General features: G+C 40.1%; 1 protein-coding gene across 2 annotated transcripts in view; it reads left to right on the forward strand.

Annotated features, from left to right (window-relative positions):
- ADK (adenosine kinase) overlaps positions 1 to 18,085 on the forward strand; it is a 645,392-nt gene that overhangs the window by 622,084 nt on the left and 5,223 nt on the right. For both annotated transcript variants that reach the window (XM_007478433.2, XM_007478434.3), the window contains exon 10: positions 3,912 to 3,998. In XM_007478433.2, the coding sequence (XP_007478495.2) occupies positions 3,912 to 3,998 (87 nt within the window). The remainder of the gene's footprint in view (positions 1 to 3,911; positions 3,999 to 18,085) is intronic.

Genomic DNA, 18,085 nt, shown 5'->3' on the forward strand with positions numbered 1-18,085 from the left:
CTACAACACTCCCATTGGATCCCTTTTCTCTCCTGGCAGGTTAACTAAGATTAGTTCAGAACTTCCTCACTTTAAATCTAGATTGGCTTCCCTATTGGTCTCCCTGTCTCAGGTATGTTTTCACATAACTAAGCCCTATAGCTTTGTTTGCCTGTTGTCTCCCCCATCAGATTGTGGACTCTCTGAGGGTAAAAGACTTTCTTTTTTAATCCCTAGTGCTTAGCACATTGCCTGGAACATAATAGGCATTTAATAAGTGCTTATTATGGACTGATTGTCCTGGCGTTTCTCTTCTCTCTCCCTACATTCTCTTGGAGATTATGCAGCTCCCATGGTTTCTCTCATCTTCTCTAGTCAGATGACTCCCAAATCTCTATTATAGCCTTCATCTCTCTTCTGAGTTCCAAACCCACAAATCACTTAATTTTTTTAAACCCTTAGCATACTAAACAACTCTAAGACTTACTTATCAGTTGCAGAAAAGATGCTGACCTGAATTGGTAGAAAGTATTTCCTTTCCAGAAAGTTCCCTGTGAAATGAAATCATAAATCCAGTCCCTTTCCCTTATGTGCAAGGCACCTTACTACTTGCTAGGAGTAGAGAGGCATTTATTTAGGGGATACAACAAATACAGGATTAAGTAAATAGAAGAGCATTTATTAAGAACCTATAAGTGGCAGGCACTGTGTTTAGCACTGACAGTGCAAATAAAGCAATCAAGACTATCCATAATTTGAAGGAACTTATCGTCTAATGATAGAAGACAAAATATAAAGGGGTTCTAGATGTAGGAGGGGGATTTTTGTTGTCCAACTATTCATGACCCCATTTGGGATTTTCTTAGCAAAGACAGTGGAATAGTTTGCCATTTCCTTCTCCAGTTCATTTTACAGATGAGGAAACTGAGGTCTCCAAGGTTAATTAAGTGACTTGTCAAGAGTCACAGAGCTAGGAAGTATCTGAGACAAGGTCTTCCTGGCTCCAGGCCTGGTGCTCTAGCCACTGTGCCCCACAGCTGCCCAGTATTAAGTAATTTCAACAAAGAAAGAATGCTAACAACCTGGAGGATTGTGAAAGGCTTTGCATTACATAGTAGAAGGACCTTGAACATCTAACAAGAAGAAGGGAGAAGGAACCTTTCATGAATATCAAACTTTTAATCTGACTAGTCTTCCTTCCCTGATATTTCTGCTTGAGGGCACTGATACTCCCAGCTTAGAATCCATTAGAAGCAAGGGGCAAAGGGGAGAATGAGTTACTATTTTCTTCAGATTCACAGCCACCCTTTTCTGTGTTCTTAGATTTAGCTGGAACGTGGTAGGCTGGATCCAGATTTATGATTATAACATTACCACACCCCAAAAAAGAAAATCATCCTGTTCTTTGGCAATGTAGGGTTTCACCATGAGCAGCTCTACTCTTCTGGCAAGTAGAATATTCCAAGCCTAGAATATTATGTTAGCTTGTAATAAGGACAACCAAAGTCATGGGGAACTCTCTTTGGTAAGAAGGTCATTGCTATTACTTTTGTTTTTACCACATTTTAAAGGATTCAGGAAACTGAGAATGAGTTCAGTTGTAGTAGCATTCTCTTTTTCCACCAGTTGACAGATAACTTTTAAAAAGAATGTCTTTTTTTTTTTGCAAACTATAAACTAGATTAGATTATTCATTAAAAGTCACTCACCAGTGATAAAAAAATGTGTGACCAAACCTTAATTCTCTTTTCTTATGGATATATTTTTCCTGCAAGAAAGTACCTAATCCTTATTAATTGTATGTTTTAAATTCCCAGTGCTTTAACTTTATATTTCCTGAGCTAAGAGATGTAATTATTTTTTTAAAAAGCAACCAGATTTAGAGCCTGTACAAACACAATTTTCCCCTTCTGTTTCTGTCTTTGATATACTCATTCCCTGTATCTCCCTCTGGGTGATGCCCATTCTATCATCTCTTCTTTCTCTCTTTTCTTTGATTTCTTGTTATCTACTGGCTCCTTTACTCCTGCTACCTAAAAATGTCTCCCATCTTTAAAAAGTCTTCACTAAATCCTGCCATAGTTTTGAGCAACTATTATTCCATAAATTCCTTCTCTTTCACAGCCAGACTTTTGAAAGTAACCATCTACACTCAGCATCCCTTCTTTCTTACTTCTCCATCATTTCTCAGCCATCTACCTCCTAATCTTACCACTCAAATGAAACTGTTCTAAGACTGATAATTGTGAAATCCAGTGACATTTTCTCATTTTTAAGCCCTCTTAACCTCTGCTGATTTTAATACTCTTGACCACCCTCCCTTCCTCGAGTTTTCCTGACAGTTCTTACCTACTCCTTCTACCTGTTTGACCCTTTCTTCTCAGCCTTATATCCTGTGCCCTCTACATGGGTGTACCCTTCTTCTTTCAGAGAAATCAGATTTTGTGGTTTCTATAATTATCTCTTTGGAAATGATACTCATCTATATTCCTGCCATCAACTCTTTTCTAATTTCTAGTACTGCATTACCACCTGCCAACTGTACCTATAGAAATACCTGGATGTCTTATACATGTTTGTCTATTTCCCCCCGAAACTCAGCAATCTTCCTAAATTCCTTTTAATCTATGGAAGCTACCAGTGTCTTTCCATTCACCTATAGTCACAAACTGGGAGTCATCCTCAACTTTTCCCTCTCTCCCTCAATAATCTTTAGTTGCCAAGTCTATCCAAAACATTTCTACCTTGTGTCACCTCTCCACAGATACAGCCACCACCTTAGTTCAGGCACATCCTCACTCTCTCTTGCCTGAACTATTTCAAGAGTTTCCTAAATAGTCTCCCTGCCTTAAAATCTCTCCTTGTTCTAATCAATCCTCTTTACTATTACCAGAGTGATTATTCTGAAGCACAGGTCTGATTATGTAACTCCCTTTATGTGGGTACACTCCAATGGCTCCCCATTGCCATTAGGATCAAATATAAAACCTGTCTGACACATAGACTTTCTCAACCTGGTCCTATCCTAGCTTTTACTTCTCAGCTTTTACTTCCCTTTTTTGCTCCACAGTGTAATCAAACTGGTTTTCTTCGTGTTCTTCACATTTGACACACAACACACACTCTCTCTCCCACCTCAAAGCCATATTGGGACTGCCCTTTGAGAATCTAGTGAGTGGGGAGGAATGATTGGTTTATAGAGGTTCTGGTCAATCAGGAAGATTGCTCTTTCTGCTAGGAGTATTGGGGCTGCTTCAGGGAAGATGGAAGCAAGTCCACACTGGATAGGCCCCACAGGGATGGTGAGTTTCCATTTCTTCACCAGGTAGAATGGCTCATCCTCAGAGTGGCATCCTAAGCTCCTGGGCATTTTTAAAGTTTTTCGGAAGATGACTCAAATCTATATTGCCAATCTCGATGTCCTCTTGTCCTCCAGACACACACACACACACACACACACACACACACACACACACACACACACACTGTTTGTTATTCTCTATAAATGACCTCAGGTCCCACATCTTCTTTCTCACTTCCACTTCTTAGAATCCCTAAAGGCCCAAGCTAACAGCCAACTTCCAAATGAGGCCTGTTCTGATCCCCACTCAGATGGCAGTGCTTTCCCTCCTGACCCAAAATATTTTGGTACTCTGTTGTTCCCTCTTTCTCTACCACCTTCCCTGAGAGAAAGTAACTTTCTTGCCTGAAAGACTTTATTTTTGTGTGAATATTGTAGTACCTAGCACCCTAGTAGGTCCTTTCTAAATGGTGATTGAATTGAATTGACCTTTGTTCTCAGGAAAAGGGCAAGCTGCAGACAGCTCTATCTCTGAACCATTTCCCGTGTGTTAGAGGAGCTCTAACTGCCACTGGCCAGAAGGTTGTGTTACTTGGAGAATTTGCTAACTTTTCTTCTGCTTCCATTACAGAGAATGAAGTCTGTGTTTTCCCTGTCTTGGATCAAAATCAGAGTGAAATCGTTGACACCAATGGAGCTGGAGATGCCTTTGTTGGAGGTAGAGAATCATTTATTTTATACTTATTTGGAATTTAAATGTTTTCTTTAACCCTCATCTCTATGGCACACTAAGATTTATGAATTTAATGAATTTCAATTTCTTCTTTTAAGTAACTTTTAATGTTCTCACCATGCACTCATGTCGTCGTGGATTTTATGAGGTGCTTATTATTACAGGGAAAATGTGTGCTATGACTTTAAAGATAATTTGCTATTATGCTCTACCCAGGTCATTTTCACGAGATTAATTGTACCTGTCAGAATGTTGCATAAACAAGCTGCATCAAATACAGTATATAGTGTATTCAGATCCCTTCAGGCTTAAATGTTAACACATTGTTGTTCTTTAAAACAGGTTGTGGTGAATATTAAACAGTATGCTAATAAGGGAGGAGGATGTCTTTTGATTATGTCATTTGGGTAGAACATCTGTTTCCAGCACAATAGTTGGGTGCTTACTTTACCATGAAGGGTTAAATTTCAGCCTCAATAAGAATTGGCAATGCTTAGGAAGACTTAATTGTTTTCGAAAAAGCACTTGGGGGAGGGGGGAGGAAAGACAGACTATTGGGAGATTTTGGTTTGATGAGTTAGATTAATCTAAAATCTGGTTCAGAGATTCTTGCAATCACACTAACTTCTTTGTAGTTGAAACTTATGATAACTGGGAAGCTCCAGATTCCTAAACAGTAGCCCTGAGGGATCCTTCCAGACCTTTGTCTTGTAGCATCTAAGTCTTAGATCTTAGATTCTAAGAGAAGCAGGTAAGCCCAAGGCCACTGGGCAGGAAGGGTATGGTAGGGGGCCAGGGAACACCTTGGACAAGACCCCTGCCCACACGGTCTGCATCTGCCTGCCCTAAGAGCTTGTGGTTGAATGGGATCATCCTACTATTATGTGCCCCACACCTTCACTTTTTATGAGCCTGAAGGTTTGGGTAGGATCCATTTGGACCAAGTTTGCAATAACCAGCCAGCCTCCTCTTAGCCATTCGCACGTCCTCTCTCTCTCCTCATCCTCACCTGCTTTGCTCCTACCAAACACATGGGGGGGGGGGGGGCTGCCCCTTCAAGAATTTTCATGTATGTTGAAAAGTAAATGTTCCAAATGAATAGAAATGAGTGTGGCACTCCTTGCGATACCCTCTCCATTACAGGCGCCGTTCCCACTGGATTGAGTGTTGGGCCAGGAGTCGGGAAGACCTAAGCTCACATGTGGCTCCTGACACTCATCAGCTGGGTGACATGGACAAGTCATTTACCCTCTGACTGCCTCCCTCCCAGGGTTGTTGTGAGAATCAAATGAGTTAGTGTTTGTAAAGGTGCTTAGTAGGCACTCTATATATACTTATACCCCACCCCCACCCCCTTCCCTTTCCCTCTTTGGAAAATCAACTATTTAAGGCTTGTCTCTCCGTCTATCTTCACTAAGCAATCCCAATCTTGGTGGGCCTTTCTAGCCATTCCCTCTCTGAAGCCCCAGGGCTAGCGCTCGGCCCTGGGAAATGGAGACAATTCTATGATCTCCAACTAAACACGATTTCCTTATTTCTCAGGTCAGAAGAAAATTCCTTCCTGTGGTCCTGCTGGGCTCTGTCACAGCAGGTCTGCCTTTTCATTTGGAACCCTCTTTGTCACTGCCATAGTAACAAATGAAAACATTGAGAACATTTTGTGACAGGCACTGTCATTGTTCCCTGTGAAATCGCTTCCCCTGTGTCTGCCCAGTAAATGAAACTGAGAAGAAAAATCATAACAAATAACAAGAAAAGGGCCCCAATCAATATGCTCCCACTGGGCTGTCAATATCAGCCTGTGTTAATCTAACAAGATTTAGTTGTACATTGTATGGCAGTAGTTAGGATGGGGACAAGAAGTGCAAATCATCTTTGGAAGGGGCATTAGGACGCCCGGATGGACTGTGCCCAGGCACACACTCAGAACCCAGAGATAAAGGCCTCCAGGAACAGGGGCATTCCAGAGATAAAGACAGCTTCATTGCAGGCCTCATACAGCTCCAAGCATTTCCCGGGGCTTGAGAGCAAAACAATAGCCACCATCTTTAAGTACTTGTATTTTCCTTGGGGAATAGTGTCATAGCAAAAAAGATACTACCGCAGTATGAAAAATACTCCAAAAAGCACCTTAGTCTTTATAGCATGAACGCGTCTTCATTTCTTACCTAATAAGAAGCAGCATTCATTCCCCTTAAGAGATCAGAAGCAAATTTTGAAACAAAGTCTTCAATTTAGAAACTAAAGACGCACCATCACCACCCTTTGGATAGACTGGCTGCCTGGGCCTCGGGGCATCCTATCATGGAGATTCTTCACTCGGGAAGCCTGTGTTTATGCCCAGACTCTCAGAGTTGTGCCTCCTGCTGCCTGCCTATGAAGTGACTTTGGTGTACAAAAGGTGGTGCAGAGTGTGGCAATGCCTAGCCCCAACCATTGCTCCAGCACCCATAGGTTCTCCCAAAAGCCAGGGCCTTCATTCTATAACCATGGGAAAGCCTTCGCCCTGAATTCCAAGGGTACAAGCTGAAATCCCAGCTCGAATACTTCTAGGCCAGTTAGCTTACAAGCATATATTTAGGACTTGCTCTGGGCCAGGAAGCGGGCAAGTCACGTAAGTTCTCTGGCCTTTGGTCTCATTTGTGAAAAAGGAGGGTTAACTTTCTTGGCCTCTAAAGCCCTCTTAGGCCTAAGATCTTATGATCCTTTTGAGGGAATTAAAATCTACCCAGTTTAACCAGTGACCAGCAGGCAGCCTAACTACCTTTCTCTTCCTTCTCCCCCAGACTTTGTTGTTGTTCAGTCATTTCAGTTGCATCTGACTTTGTGAACCTATTTCGGGTTTTTTGGGCAAAGATATTCCAGTGATTTGCCATTTCCTTCTCAGCTCATTTTTGCAGATGAGAAACTAAGGAAAATAGGGTTAAGTGACTTACCCAGGGTCACACAACTGGTGAATGTCTGAGGTCAAATTTGAACTCAGGAAGATGAGTCTTGTTGACTTCAGACCTGGCACTCATCCACTGTACCATCTAATTACCTCACTGCCACAAAGTAGGAAGAAACAAATCTGTATGATTTTATCCCATTTCTTTCTTTAAAATTTTCTTCTAGAAAATAGTAAGGTAGCCACATGCTCTCTATGAGCAGGGCTTTACAAAGAGTTACAATAGTTGTCAGGAATGTGAAGGCCTGGCACACATGTGGTGGTGGGGGAGGAAGGACCCAATTCCTTCACACCCTGAAAAGCCTCTCAGCATCTCCTGGTGATAAACTTTAGCTGGACTGGGACCAAGCCAGATAGGACTGGCTTGATCCTGCTCTAATCTCCACAAGCTTTTGTTGGCTGTGGGAATTCTGAAGGGGAGGGAACTGCCATTAGTAATGAAAAAAAGCTCGCCTCAGTTTCTATGAAACCCAAGTTGGGTTGATGAGAAAACCTAGAGCTCCCTTGTACCTCAGAAAACCAGAATCCTGGAAGGCTTCCATTTGGAAGCAGCTATCCAAAATGAATCCTAGCTTGGTAAAAGGACCTGCCTGATAACCTCAAGGATCTGGGGAAATGGAAACCACCAGAGACAAGGCAATTGGAGCCCAAAGAAAAAGTGGAAGACTTTCAAGTTTTCTATGGAAAACATAACTGAAGCATATTATAACTTTGTTGCCAAATTGATGAATGTTGATTTTTATAAGATTTTGTCTAGTTACATCACTAGATGAAATGACGTAGGTAGAATTCCTAAAGTTCATTGATGTGAATTATGATACTAAATAAAATTCATATATTCTCACTCCCCAATTCAGATAATTTTGAAATGTCAATATGACTTAACTGTAGGCCTCTAAGAGTCTGAGATCTTATGGCTCCAGTAACGATAGCATATCTTAGTTTAACAACACATAGAATGCTTTTCTATTAATTAAATGTTTTTTTATCCATTGTAACTTTTTACTAAATGAATGCACCCTGGACTAGTCAACTTGACTTGTATCTGCTTCAGTTTCTTTATCTAAGTTGTTGTGAAGATCAGATCAGCTAATATTTGTAAGCATTCTGTAGACTTTAAAGCACTATTGTTTTAATAGATATATATCTACTACTGCTATCATCATCATCATCATTATGATGATGATGATGATGATGATGATGATGATGATGATGATGATGATGATGATGATGGAGAGGCAGTCAAATGCCACCTAATCTGTTCTCTATTTGCAGGACCTTTTTGGCCAGTAATTACAACTAATGTGACTATTTTCATTACTCTTTGTTTCCAAATATGTGCCAATTTTATTTAGATCATCCTCCATATTTTGAGGGACTTCTTTTTGCTCCATCCCTCTGATCCTCAACCTCTGCTTGAATGATACTTCCTTTTCTTTAGGACCCCTCTGAAAGATCTCAGCAAATAGTGATTCTGAGGCTCAAGCAAGGCCAGCTCTAGGAAGCACTTGCATTAATTCAGTGATAACTTTTATGGTTTTTTAAGGTTTGTAAACTACAGCCTTAGTCATCCTTGGATGTAGCTATTAAAAGTATATCTTTCCTCATATTAAAATGTTCTGACCACATAGTACAAAAAAGTGGGAAACTTGGAGCAGTCATAGCTCAGGAAATCAATGGCTCATTAAAAGCATCCCTGCTCTTTGCCCTATGCCACCTCATCCCACCCTCCTCCACTTCCGTTCCTGCTTTTGGTTCCTGTATCCCTGACTGCTGAGAATTCTCCAACCCCTGACAACCACACTTCTCTCCACACCATCCCTCTGCCAGGCATTCACCTGTCCCTTCCCATGGTCTATTGACTAGTAGTCAGGCAGCCCTGCTGGTCCTAGAATGGACATCAATGCCCTTTGGCTTCTCTCACCATCCCTGTGACCTTCCAGAACAAGCCCCACCTCTGTGGCCACTGCTCCCCTGAGTGCTGTCTTCTGTGTTAGAATAGAAGCTTTTTGAGTCTGGGGCCTAGCTGGCTTTTTAAACTTTTGTATTTCCAGTGCTTAACCCAGTTCCTGTGACATGGGGAAAGCTCAATGTATGCTTTTTCACTCATGCATTTATTCATGCACATCTACATCATGAGCATATATATGAGGTATAAACTATTATTTCTGATCTACACAAAAATACCAGCAGAGAAACATGCTTGTCAGCTTTAAGAAGAACAAGCAAAAATTAGCCATGTGCTCACTAAATTAACAGCATTAAAAACCAATGATTATTAACACTTCAAGGATGTGAGCTGTACCTCTTAAAGCCCAGTAAGTAAGTAAATCATCTCGATTTATTTTTCTTAGGGTTATCTAGCTAATGTTGACAGGCAAAATTTTTATTAATATATCTCATTTTCATCTCTAACATATAAAGAACAAGCAAACAATTGATATATTAGCAGCAGCCTGCTGGAAAATAGAACAGTGTTCCATTAGACTCCATTTTGGGGGGCCTTTTCTAGCTGCTCCTAAAAAGGAACCATCACCATAATACCATAAATTATGAGCTGCCACCATACAGTTTTTTTTTTAAACCCTTACCTTCCGTCTTGGAGTCAATACTGTGTATTGGCTCCAAGGCAGAAGAGTGGTAAGGGCTAGGCAATGGGGGTCAAGTGACTCGCCCAGGGTCACACAGCCAGGAAGTGGCTGAGGCCAGATTTGAACCTAGGACCTTCCGTCTCCAGTCCTGGCTCTCAATCCACTGAGCTACCCAGCTGCCCCTGACCATACAGTTTTTAGTATTGGATCATCACTGTTATGCTGTGTTAGCCTTCTGGTTGAACTTGTACATAAACCCAGCTTAACACAAGCCCGGTCAACATCCCTTTGTTCTATGTGCAACACTTTTACTAATATTTAGCTCCTTGCATACTACCCATTAGTGTGTTTATTGTAAAGTTGACTTTATACTTAAGGAGGCCACCATATTGGTGTCTCTAGTAAAAAGGCCAAGCACCAGTATCCAAATCGAATATATTCTACTTTCCTTGGCAATTGGCCATTCCAAACTGGTTTGACATTGTTGGTGTTCCAAAGAACATGGTGTACCTTTGTACTGGGAGAGATTACTTCACATCAAATGAGTAACAAGGGTGGGTTTAAGAGACTGGAGGTTTTCTTTGCTGAATAGGAATGGTTTGGGGCTTGGGGTTTTATTTTTGTTTTTAAGCATTTTCCTACAAAGGACCAGAAGTAGGTCATCTTATCCCCATAAGTGATTGCCCCTTCCATACAACTTTGCAGTAAAAGTACAGTCTGGGATAAATAGTTTTTCAAAGTTACATTTGTAGATGCGATATCTTTAAGTATATTTCTGTCGTGTGTTGGCTCTCAGTTCTTAACCATAAAGACACTGTTCTCGCAGCTATAACCCAGACAACTTGTCCATTGCTAATTTTGCTCTGGAATGATCACCAATTTGCAGCCAAGCTGAGGTTTCTGAGGGCACCTTCACTATGAATTGACTTCCTGTTCTTGTACAGTCTCAGCCACTATACCAACCAATCTGAGACTATTTAGGGCTTAGATTTCTCTGAGCCTAAACCTAGAGAGACAGACATATCTTACCATGGTGGATATTATCTTTTAAACTATTAAATTTAAAGTTAATGTTAAATGATTTCTTTTTCACTGGAAAGAAAAAGGTTTTCCATTTATCTAAATCACTATCCCATATTAATGATTGGCCCAAAACTAAATAATAAATAATAAAATTATATTGTAGAATGATTGTTATATAATAACATTGTATCATAAAATTATTCATTGTATATAAAATTATAAAAAATCTTGTTAGAATAAACAGAAAAGATTAGGGGAAAAGAGTTGAGAGGAACAGACATTTGAACTTTTTTCAGAGAACTAATCTACCACTTCTCTACAGCCAATAGTCTAACCCAGGGGTTCTTAACCTTTTTTGTGCCATGAACCCCTTGAGCAATGTTTGATGACTCCTAATTACTGGTTTGTAAATGCATAAAATAAAATACATTGTGTTACAAAGAAAAACAAGTACTGAAATACAGTTAGTAAAATATTTTTAAAGTAAATTCACAATCTAAGAACCCCGGGTCTAATCAATAAACCAATGAACAAGCATTTACTAAGTGCCAGTTGTGTACCAGGCAGTGTGCTGTGTCCTAGAGATACAGAAACAAAAGTCAAACCATCCCTACTCTCCAAAAGTTTCTTTTCTCTTGAAGGAAACAACATACATGTATGTAAATATGTCTTGAACAAATACTTGGTAGTTAGAGAGTGAGAACATAAGCAGTTGCAGGGAACAAGAAAGGCTTCAGATAGAGACATGATGCTTGAGCGAAGACTTGATTCTGAAGTAACCAAATGGAATAATTTTCTTCCTTCCTCCAGCCCTCTAAAAAGGAGACATCTGGGACTTCTAGAGAATGAGAATGGAGTCACTTATACTGAAATAAATAAAGGTCCCAAGCATTGGGAGTTTCTCAGGAGCTTGCTTGTTCAACCTTAGGTGTTATAGAGTTGTTGAAAGCCAAGCTTAGAGACAAGAGGTCATGTTTTCAATTCTGGCCTCAGATACTTCCTGGTTGTGTGACCCTGGGCAAGTCACTTAACCCCAATTGCCTACCACTGCCTTAGAATCAATACATATTATTGACTCTTAAGATAGAAGGTAGGCCTTTTAAAGAGAAAGTTAAAACCCTAACTTTAGGGAGAAAACATTAAATTTCAATTCTTGTAAGATGGGATCAATGCCCTAAAATGTCAAGATTTGTTTTAAACATCCAGTGACATTCTCAGATTGGATCATGGTTATAAGGAGACTCCAAAAGTTGGGCACAAGCAGTGCAAGTGACAATTTTTAATTTTAGTTTTATTTCAGTTTATTAAATTAAATTTTTAATTTAAATTTAATTTATTGTTTTAGTTAATTTAAATGTTATTTTAATTCATTTCTGGGGGGTTTTTTATGTGTTTTTTTACGCAGAATTCCCATAATCTATCCAAACAATTTGAACTATGCTATGAGAATGATCTCAAACTCCTGAATACTTGGCTTGCAAAAGACTTAGTGGGGACTTGATGGCTGTCTCCAGATATCTGAAGGGTTATTAGGCAGAAGAGGGAGCTAACTGACTCTGCTTAAGCTTCAGAGGGTAGATAGCAAAGCAGATTTGAGCCAGAGTAGTGGCTGTAGTTGCCCTGGCTTCCTTTATGACTCAGCTCATATATCATCGTCTACAAGGGCCCTTTCCTAGCTCCCTCCTCCAACTGCTAACACCTTCCCTGTCTTGTATGTACTGTAGCTGGTTATTTTCAAGTTGTCTCTTCCATTAGAATGTATGCTCCTTGAGGGCAGAGACTGGGTTTTGTCTTTGTATACCCAGTGATTAACACAGTGACTGGCATATATGGATTAGGCTTAATGTATACAGTTAGTATGACTGCCTAGAAGAGTTACTCGACAAGGCTCCCTCCGGAGGTGATGAAGTCTCCATCTCCATTTCTGGAAGACTACAGTCAGGGGCAACATGCCCATTGGTAGAATTTTTTGCCTTTGGGATCCATTTTCAAATTGGGGGAGACTAGATGGCTCTCTGAGATCTCCTCCACCTCTACCTCTAAGAAGATACGAATAGAAGGCCTCTTTCATTTTTATTAAGGCCCTAAAGTCCAAAGAAGTACATAGCATTAAGGAAAACAGAGACCCAGAAATAGCAGATAAAAGCAGGAGTGATTGACAGTAAGTGTCTGCTTTATGACTGTTATTTACATGGGTGATAGGAAGTAAACTCTCATTTTTACGGGTTATGCACCCATTTGAAACAAGAAACATTTTTAAAGAAAGTAAAACAATGGGCTTTCCAAAGCTTTCATTCATGATCTCACTGTTTTGTCATTCCTTGGAAGGAAAAATATTGACATTTAGCAGGCTGCTTGCTCCAGCCTTCTGATCTCCTGCAGTTTATTTTTATAACAACCTTATCGATGGGCCTCTTACCCAGCTCTCTAGGTTTAACTGAGTCGAGTCGATTTGTTACCACAGCTTCAAGTAGCTGTTACAGAACAAGCAAGACATCCTAATAAAGCTGTAAACGTGTTTACTCAAACACAGTATTGATTTTACTTGGAGAGGGAAAAGCAGGCGCTTAGCACGGTGTCAGGGTGGATGAATTTAACTGCAGTTTTTCATTGTCATCTGTCATGGTTGTGAAACACTAAGTAAAGCCACCAGAGGATAATTAGAAGTGCCAGAAATTTAGCCCCTAAAATCAGTTAACCACTTGAGACTTTTGTAGCTTAATTAGTTTTTATTAAAACTTTCCTCTAGTAATATAGTCAGGCACTTTTAACTGTGCTTTCAACTAGAGCAAGATTTCAAGGTTGTGACTTGTTAGGTATATGAATTTAATGACTGTGGGTTTTTTCCAGACTTTTTTCCTTTCTCTGGTAATTAGGCTAGCAGTAGAGCATAATTAGAATTAAGACTAATTTAAAGAGACAGCTATCAGTGTATGTTCCCATTGTAAAAATGTGTGGCTTTTCTGAAGGTCTATTTTAAGGAGTTACCAAAACTCTTACAGAAGGACAAAGAGGAAAGAGCCAGGGATTTGTATCCCCAGGCCCTGAGTTTTAAATCCTGACTCTGACACATCATACCTGTGTGACTTGAGCCAGTCACCTGCCCTCTCAGCCTCAATTTCTTTTATATTTGAAATTAGGGGAGTTTGGACTAGGTGACCACTGACATCCTTCCCAGCACAAAATAGATGATCCTGTTATCCTGTTTGTTGTACATTCGTTTTGTGTGTGACTTAGGAAGAGGAAAAATGTGTTGCTAGAAATTTTTGTAGTACAAACTTAGCTAGTCATAAAACTTAAATCCTACTCCCAAATCACAAATACTGTCTTTTTTTAAAGATTCCAAAGTTACCAAACTAGTTCCACGTTAGCCATTTTGCTTGGCTCCCTGAGGTCTGGAACTCTCATTTCCATTTGATCTGTTGCCTGAGTTGGTCTTTAGAACTGTAGAGTGGACCTGAGTTAAGGTCTTTATGGAATTGGGCGGGGGTAGCTGGGGGACTTCTCTAGAAGTTTATTTGGGAGTTGCATCTTATGGGGTTAATAAGTACCCTATCTTTTGCTCTGGAAGCTGATGAAAAAGCACAATATTTTTAGATGACAGCCCCACAAACCCAACACAATGAGCACAAAAATGTGAATCCCTTTGCCAGAAAAAAGTTTTAAATGTGATTCCCTATCTTACTTTCAAATTCAATCAGTAAATGCTCTAAAATGTTTCCCAGACCCTCTCTTAGTCCTGCCCAAACTGACCTCTATGAGTGTTGGAAAAAGAAGAGGCTTAGCAATGTAATGATAGTTTCTAGCCACTGGGATGTCAGATCCTGACTGTTAGCCAAAATGTAAGTGTTCTTAGCGTTTGAAACTCCACAAATCAAGCTTTTGGTGGGCTGTTGTCATTTTGAGCTTTTGTTCATTGGTTTGGTACTTGGGCCTTATTTTTTTTTCAAGCCATTACGAATTCTAGCAAGTTCAGTCTCTAAGTCATCTTTGAATTACTCAGCTAGTTGCAGATTTAAGAGTGTGGGTTGCCAGGGAGGGCCCCACGAGCTATTTCCTCCAATTTTTTCTGAAGGTGGAGGAGGAAATCAACATGACATGGTTGTTGGTCGGTCCTCTTGCTCCAAGTGATGTGCACTAAAAAGGGCTGGTTTCTCGTAATGGAAAAAGTGACATGATGTAGAATATTGGATGATAATACAACATTTTATTTGAAAAGCAGTCCACACAATTCAGAAGCTCTACAATGCATTATTTAAAACTTGGTTCCATCCCTAAAAGTAAGAGCTACTTAAATAAGGAATGCTGAGATATAGGAGAAAGAGGCAGGAGGGGGGGAAATCGACACACTCCCAGTCCAAGTTCTCTTGACCTGAGTGATATTAGTTTATGTGTCTTTTGTGGCTGAGTCAACAACTGAGCAAACTAGCCCTCAGCCACTCTTCACACCAACAATCTCTATGACCCAGAGGTAAGTGAAGAGGACAGAGGTGGTGGGAAGCCATTAATCAGTCAGTCAGTCAACTGGAGAGTACGAATATCTGCTGAGGAACAGCAGGGAGGCCAATGTCACTGGATCACAGAGTACGTAGACTGGGGTGTAAATGTTAAGAAGGCAAGAAAGATAGGAAAGAGCCAGATTATGACAGGCTTTAAAACAGAGGGTGTGGGAAGCAGCTGGGTAGCTCAGTGGATTGAGAGCCAGGCTATTAGTGACAGGAGGTCCAGGATTCAAATCTAGCCTCAGACACTTCCCAGCTGTGTGACCCTGGGCAAGTCACTTAACCTCTATTGCCTAACCTTTGCTGCTCTTCTGCCTTAGAACCAATACACAATATTGATTCAGAGATGGAAAGCAAGAGTTTTGTGAGAGAGACAGAGAGAGAGAGAGAGACAGAGACAGAGACAGAGAGAGAGAGACAGAGACAGACAGACAGACAGACAGACAGACAGACAGACAGACAGACAGACAGAGACAGAGAGAGACAGAGAGAGAGATTCCTTTTTGATGCAGGAGCTAATGGGGAGCCACTGGAGTTTATTGCATATAGGAAGTAACATGGCCAGAGCTGCTCTTTAGAAGATTAATTTGACAGCTGAGTGGAAGATGAATTGGAATAGAGAGATACTTGAAACAGAGAAACCCATCAGCAAGTTAATGCAGTAGTCCAGGAATAAGGTGATGAGGGCTAAGATGGTTTCAGTGTCAGGAGAAAAGAGAGCACACACAAGAAATATTAACAAGATAGAAATGACAGTATTTAACAGCTGATTGGATATGAAAGGGAAAGGGTTTGAGAGAGAAAGAAGCTTGGAAGATGGCACCTCACTGGTAAGCCTAAATTGACTGGGAGGATAGGGCGCCCTCAAAAGTAAAAACAAAGGAACACCTTATTGGAAACATGAAGGCCGCTTTACCTATTTAGTAAGAAGAATGGGCTACGGATAGTTGAATTTTTACAGCCAAGAATCTGATAGTGTCTCCTTCTTGTATTCTGAAAATCAGTTTTTGTTTCTTCACTGAGAGTATAAATAGGGGTCCTCCGCTAAGGTCATCGAGGACTTAGTGACTGACTACTCCTGTCCCCAGACCATTTCTAGTGGGGAAGAGAATTCAGCCCAGAAAAGTATCTCTTCCCTCACTCTGTTCATTCTCTCTCCTCCCCTCTCCCCAATTATCTTATGCTGTAAGGAACAAAATGAAAGGTAGCTCCTCTGATGCACCTTCCTCAGGAAGCTTTTCCCAGCCCCTACTACAGCTACTAGTCCCTTACCTCTGTTTACTCTGTATCAACAGAATGTGAACTCCTTGAGGGTGAAGACCAGTGTTTTTGTCCAGGCAGGTATCCAGCCTGGAATACAAATAGAACTCGGCACATAATAATCTCTTAATAAATGTTAGTTAACTGACTGACTTAGAAAAAAGTTTGGAAACTCCTACTATATAGAAAATGAACTGAGTGTAAACTTGACTTCAGGATATTATCTAGAAATAAGTTGAGTTATCGTCATCATTGTTTTCAACTGAATTTCTATAAGAATCCTGCTTTCTTATCAGCTTTCTATACAATGAAAGGAAAATACATGAAGAATTCTGATTTCTTGAAGGTTTTGATTAGTGAGCGTTTTGTTGTACAAATGGTTTGGACCAAAGGGATCAAACTCACAAGCCTGCACCACCACCTTGACCAAACCAGATTAAAATTATTTGGGAAATGCTTAACAACGTAACTAAAATGTGATACAGTCTAGATAGATGATGTACATTTGTAGTTTCCTAAGTTAATATGAAGCCAGCAAGGTTCAGTTTCTTCCTGAGTATGACGCCATTGGTTCATAGGACAGAATAAAAGTAGCAAGTTAAAAAAATTAATAAATCTCAAAATGATTAAAATTCAATAAAGAATTGGAACATTAAAGTGATGACCTAAAATTGGACAAGAGCAACTCTTAGGCTGACCTCAGGATTTTATTTATTATTCTATTGAAAATAGCTAATATGGTTCCTGATAAGTAGGACAGGGGTTTTGTTTTAAATAACATAATAGTTCTTCTGAGGACAATTATAATCACATGATACTTTATATTCTTATTCTCTTACTGTAGTGATAATTTAATTGCACATCTTATTGGGAGATAAAGTTTTATATTATTACTGCATAACAAATTCTTTCTGACATACCTCAACCTGAAGTGGAGGTGAGTTCTAGGTTCTAGTTCTCCTGGGTTCTAGGAGGCAGTAGTGGCAGAGAATTACTCTGGATGAAGTAGGGGGAAGGGCTACCTAATTGACATTTATGAATAGGTAAACCCTTTAATCCGTCTAAAAATTAATTTCCTTTTCTGGAAAATGGCCAGATATCTTTGAGGTTTCTCCCAACTCTAAAGCTATGATTCAGGGACACTTCTAGCCATACATCCTATGCTTCTGAGCTTACCAAGTCCAACCACCTTAGAAAATCCTTCAAAATAGGCCCAGGACTGGATTTGACCACACATTAGCCCCTTTAGGACCAGCATTAGGAAGTTTATCATCAGGGAGTTGACCATCATGGGGACAATCAAATTTGTGAAGCACCTACTGAGTGCCAGGCACTGTACTAAGTCCTGGAGATGCAAAGAGAGGAGTTTTTGCCCCAACAACTTATAAAGTCCTTCAAAAGAGGTATGGAACAGTACTTATCTTGTAGAGGGCATGCCAATGCCAGTAAAATCATGGCTCTTTTGTGGATTAAAAATGGGCAAATTTTAGAAATGATGGAAGGGTTGTGAGAATTAAAGGATGGAAAAAATTATTATATTCAGCCCCCTGAGTCTGAATAAGAAAAACTATTTTTTAAAAAATCCTTACCTTCCGTCTTAGAATCAATACTGTGTATTATTTCCAAGGCAGAAGAACACTAAAGGCTAGGCAATGGGGGTCAAATGACTTGTCCAGGGTCACATAGCTAGGAAGTGTCTGAGGCCAGATTTGAACCTACGACTTCCCATCTCTAGGCCTTGTTCTCAAT

The sequence above is a fragment of the Monodelphis domestica genome, chromosome 1, assembly GCF_027887165.1.
Source record: "Monodelphis domestica isolate mMonDom1 chromosome 1, mMonDom1.pri, whole genome shotgun sequence".
In the NCBI taxonomy this organism is placed as follows: Eukaryota; Metazoa; Chordata; class Mammalia; order Didelphimorphia; family Didelphidae; genus Monodelphis; species Monodelphis domestica.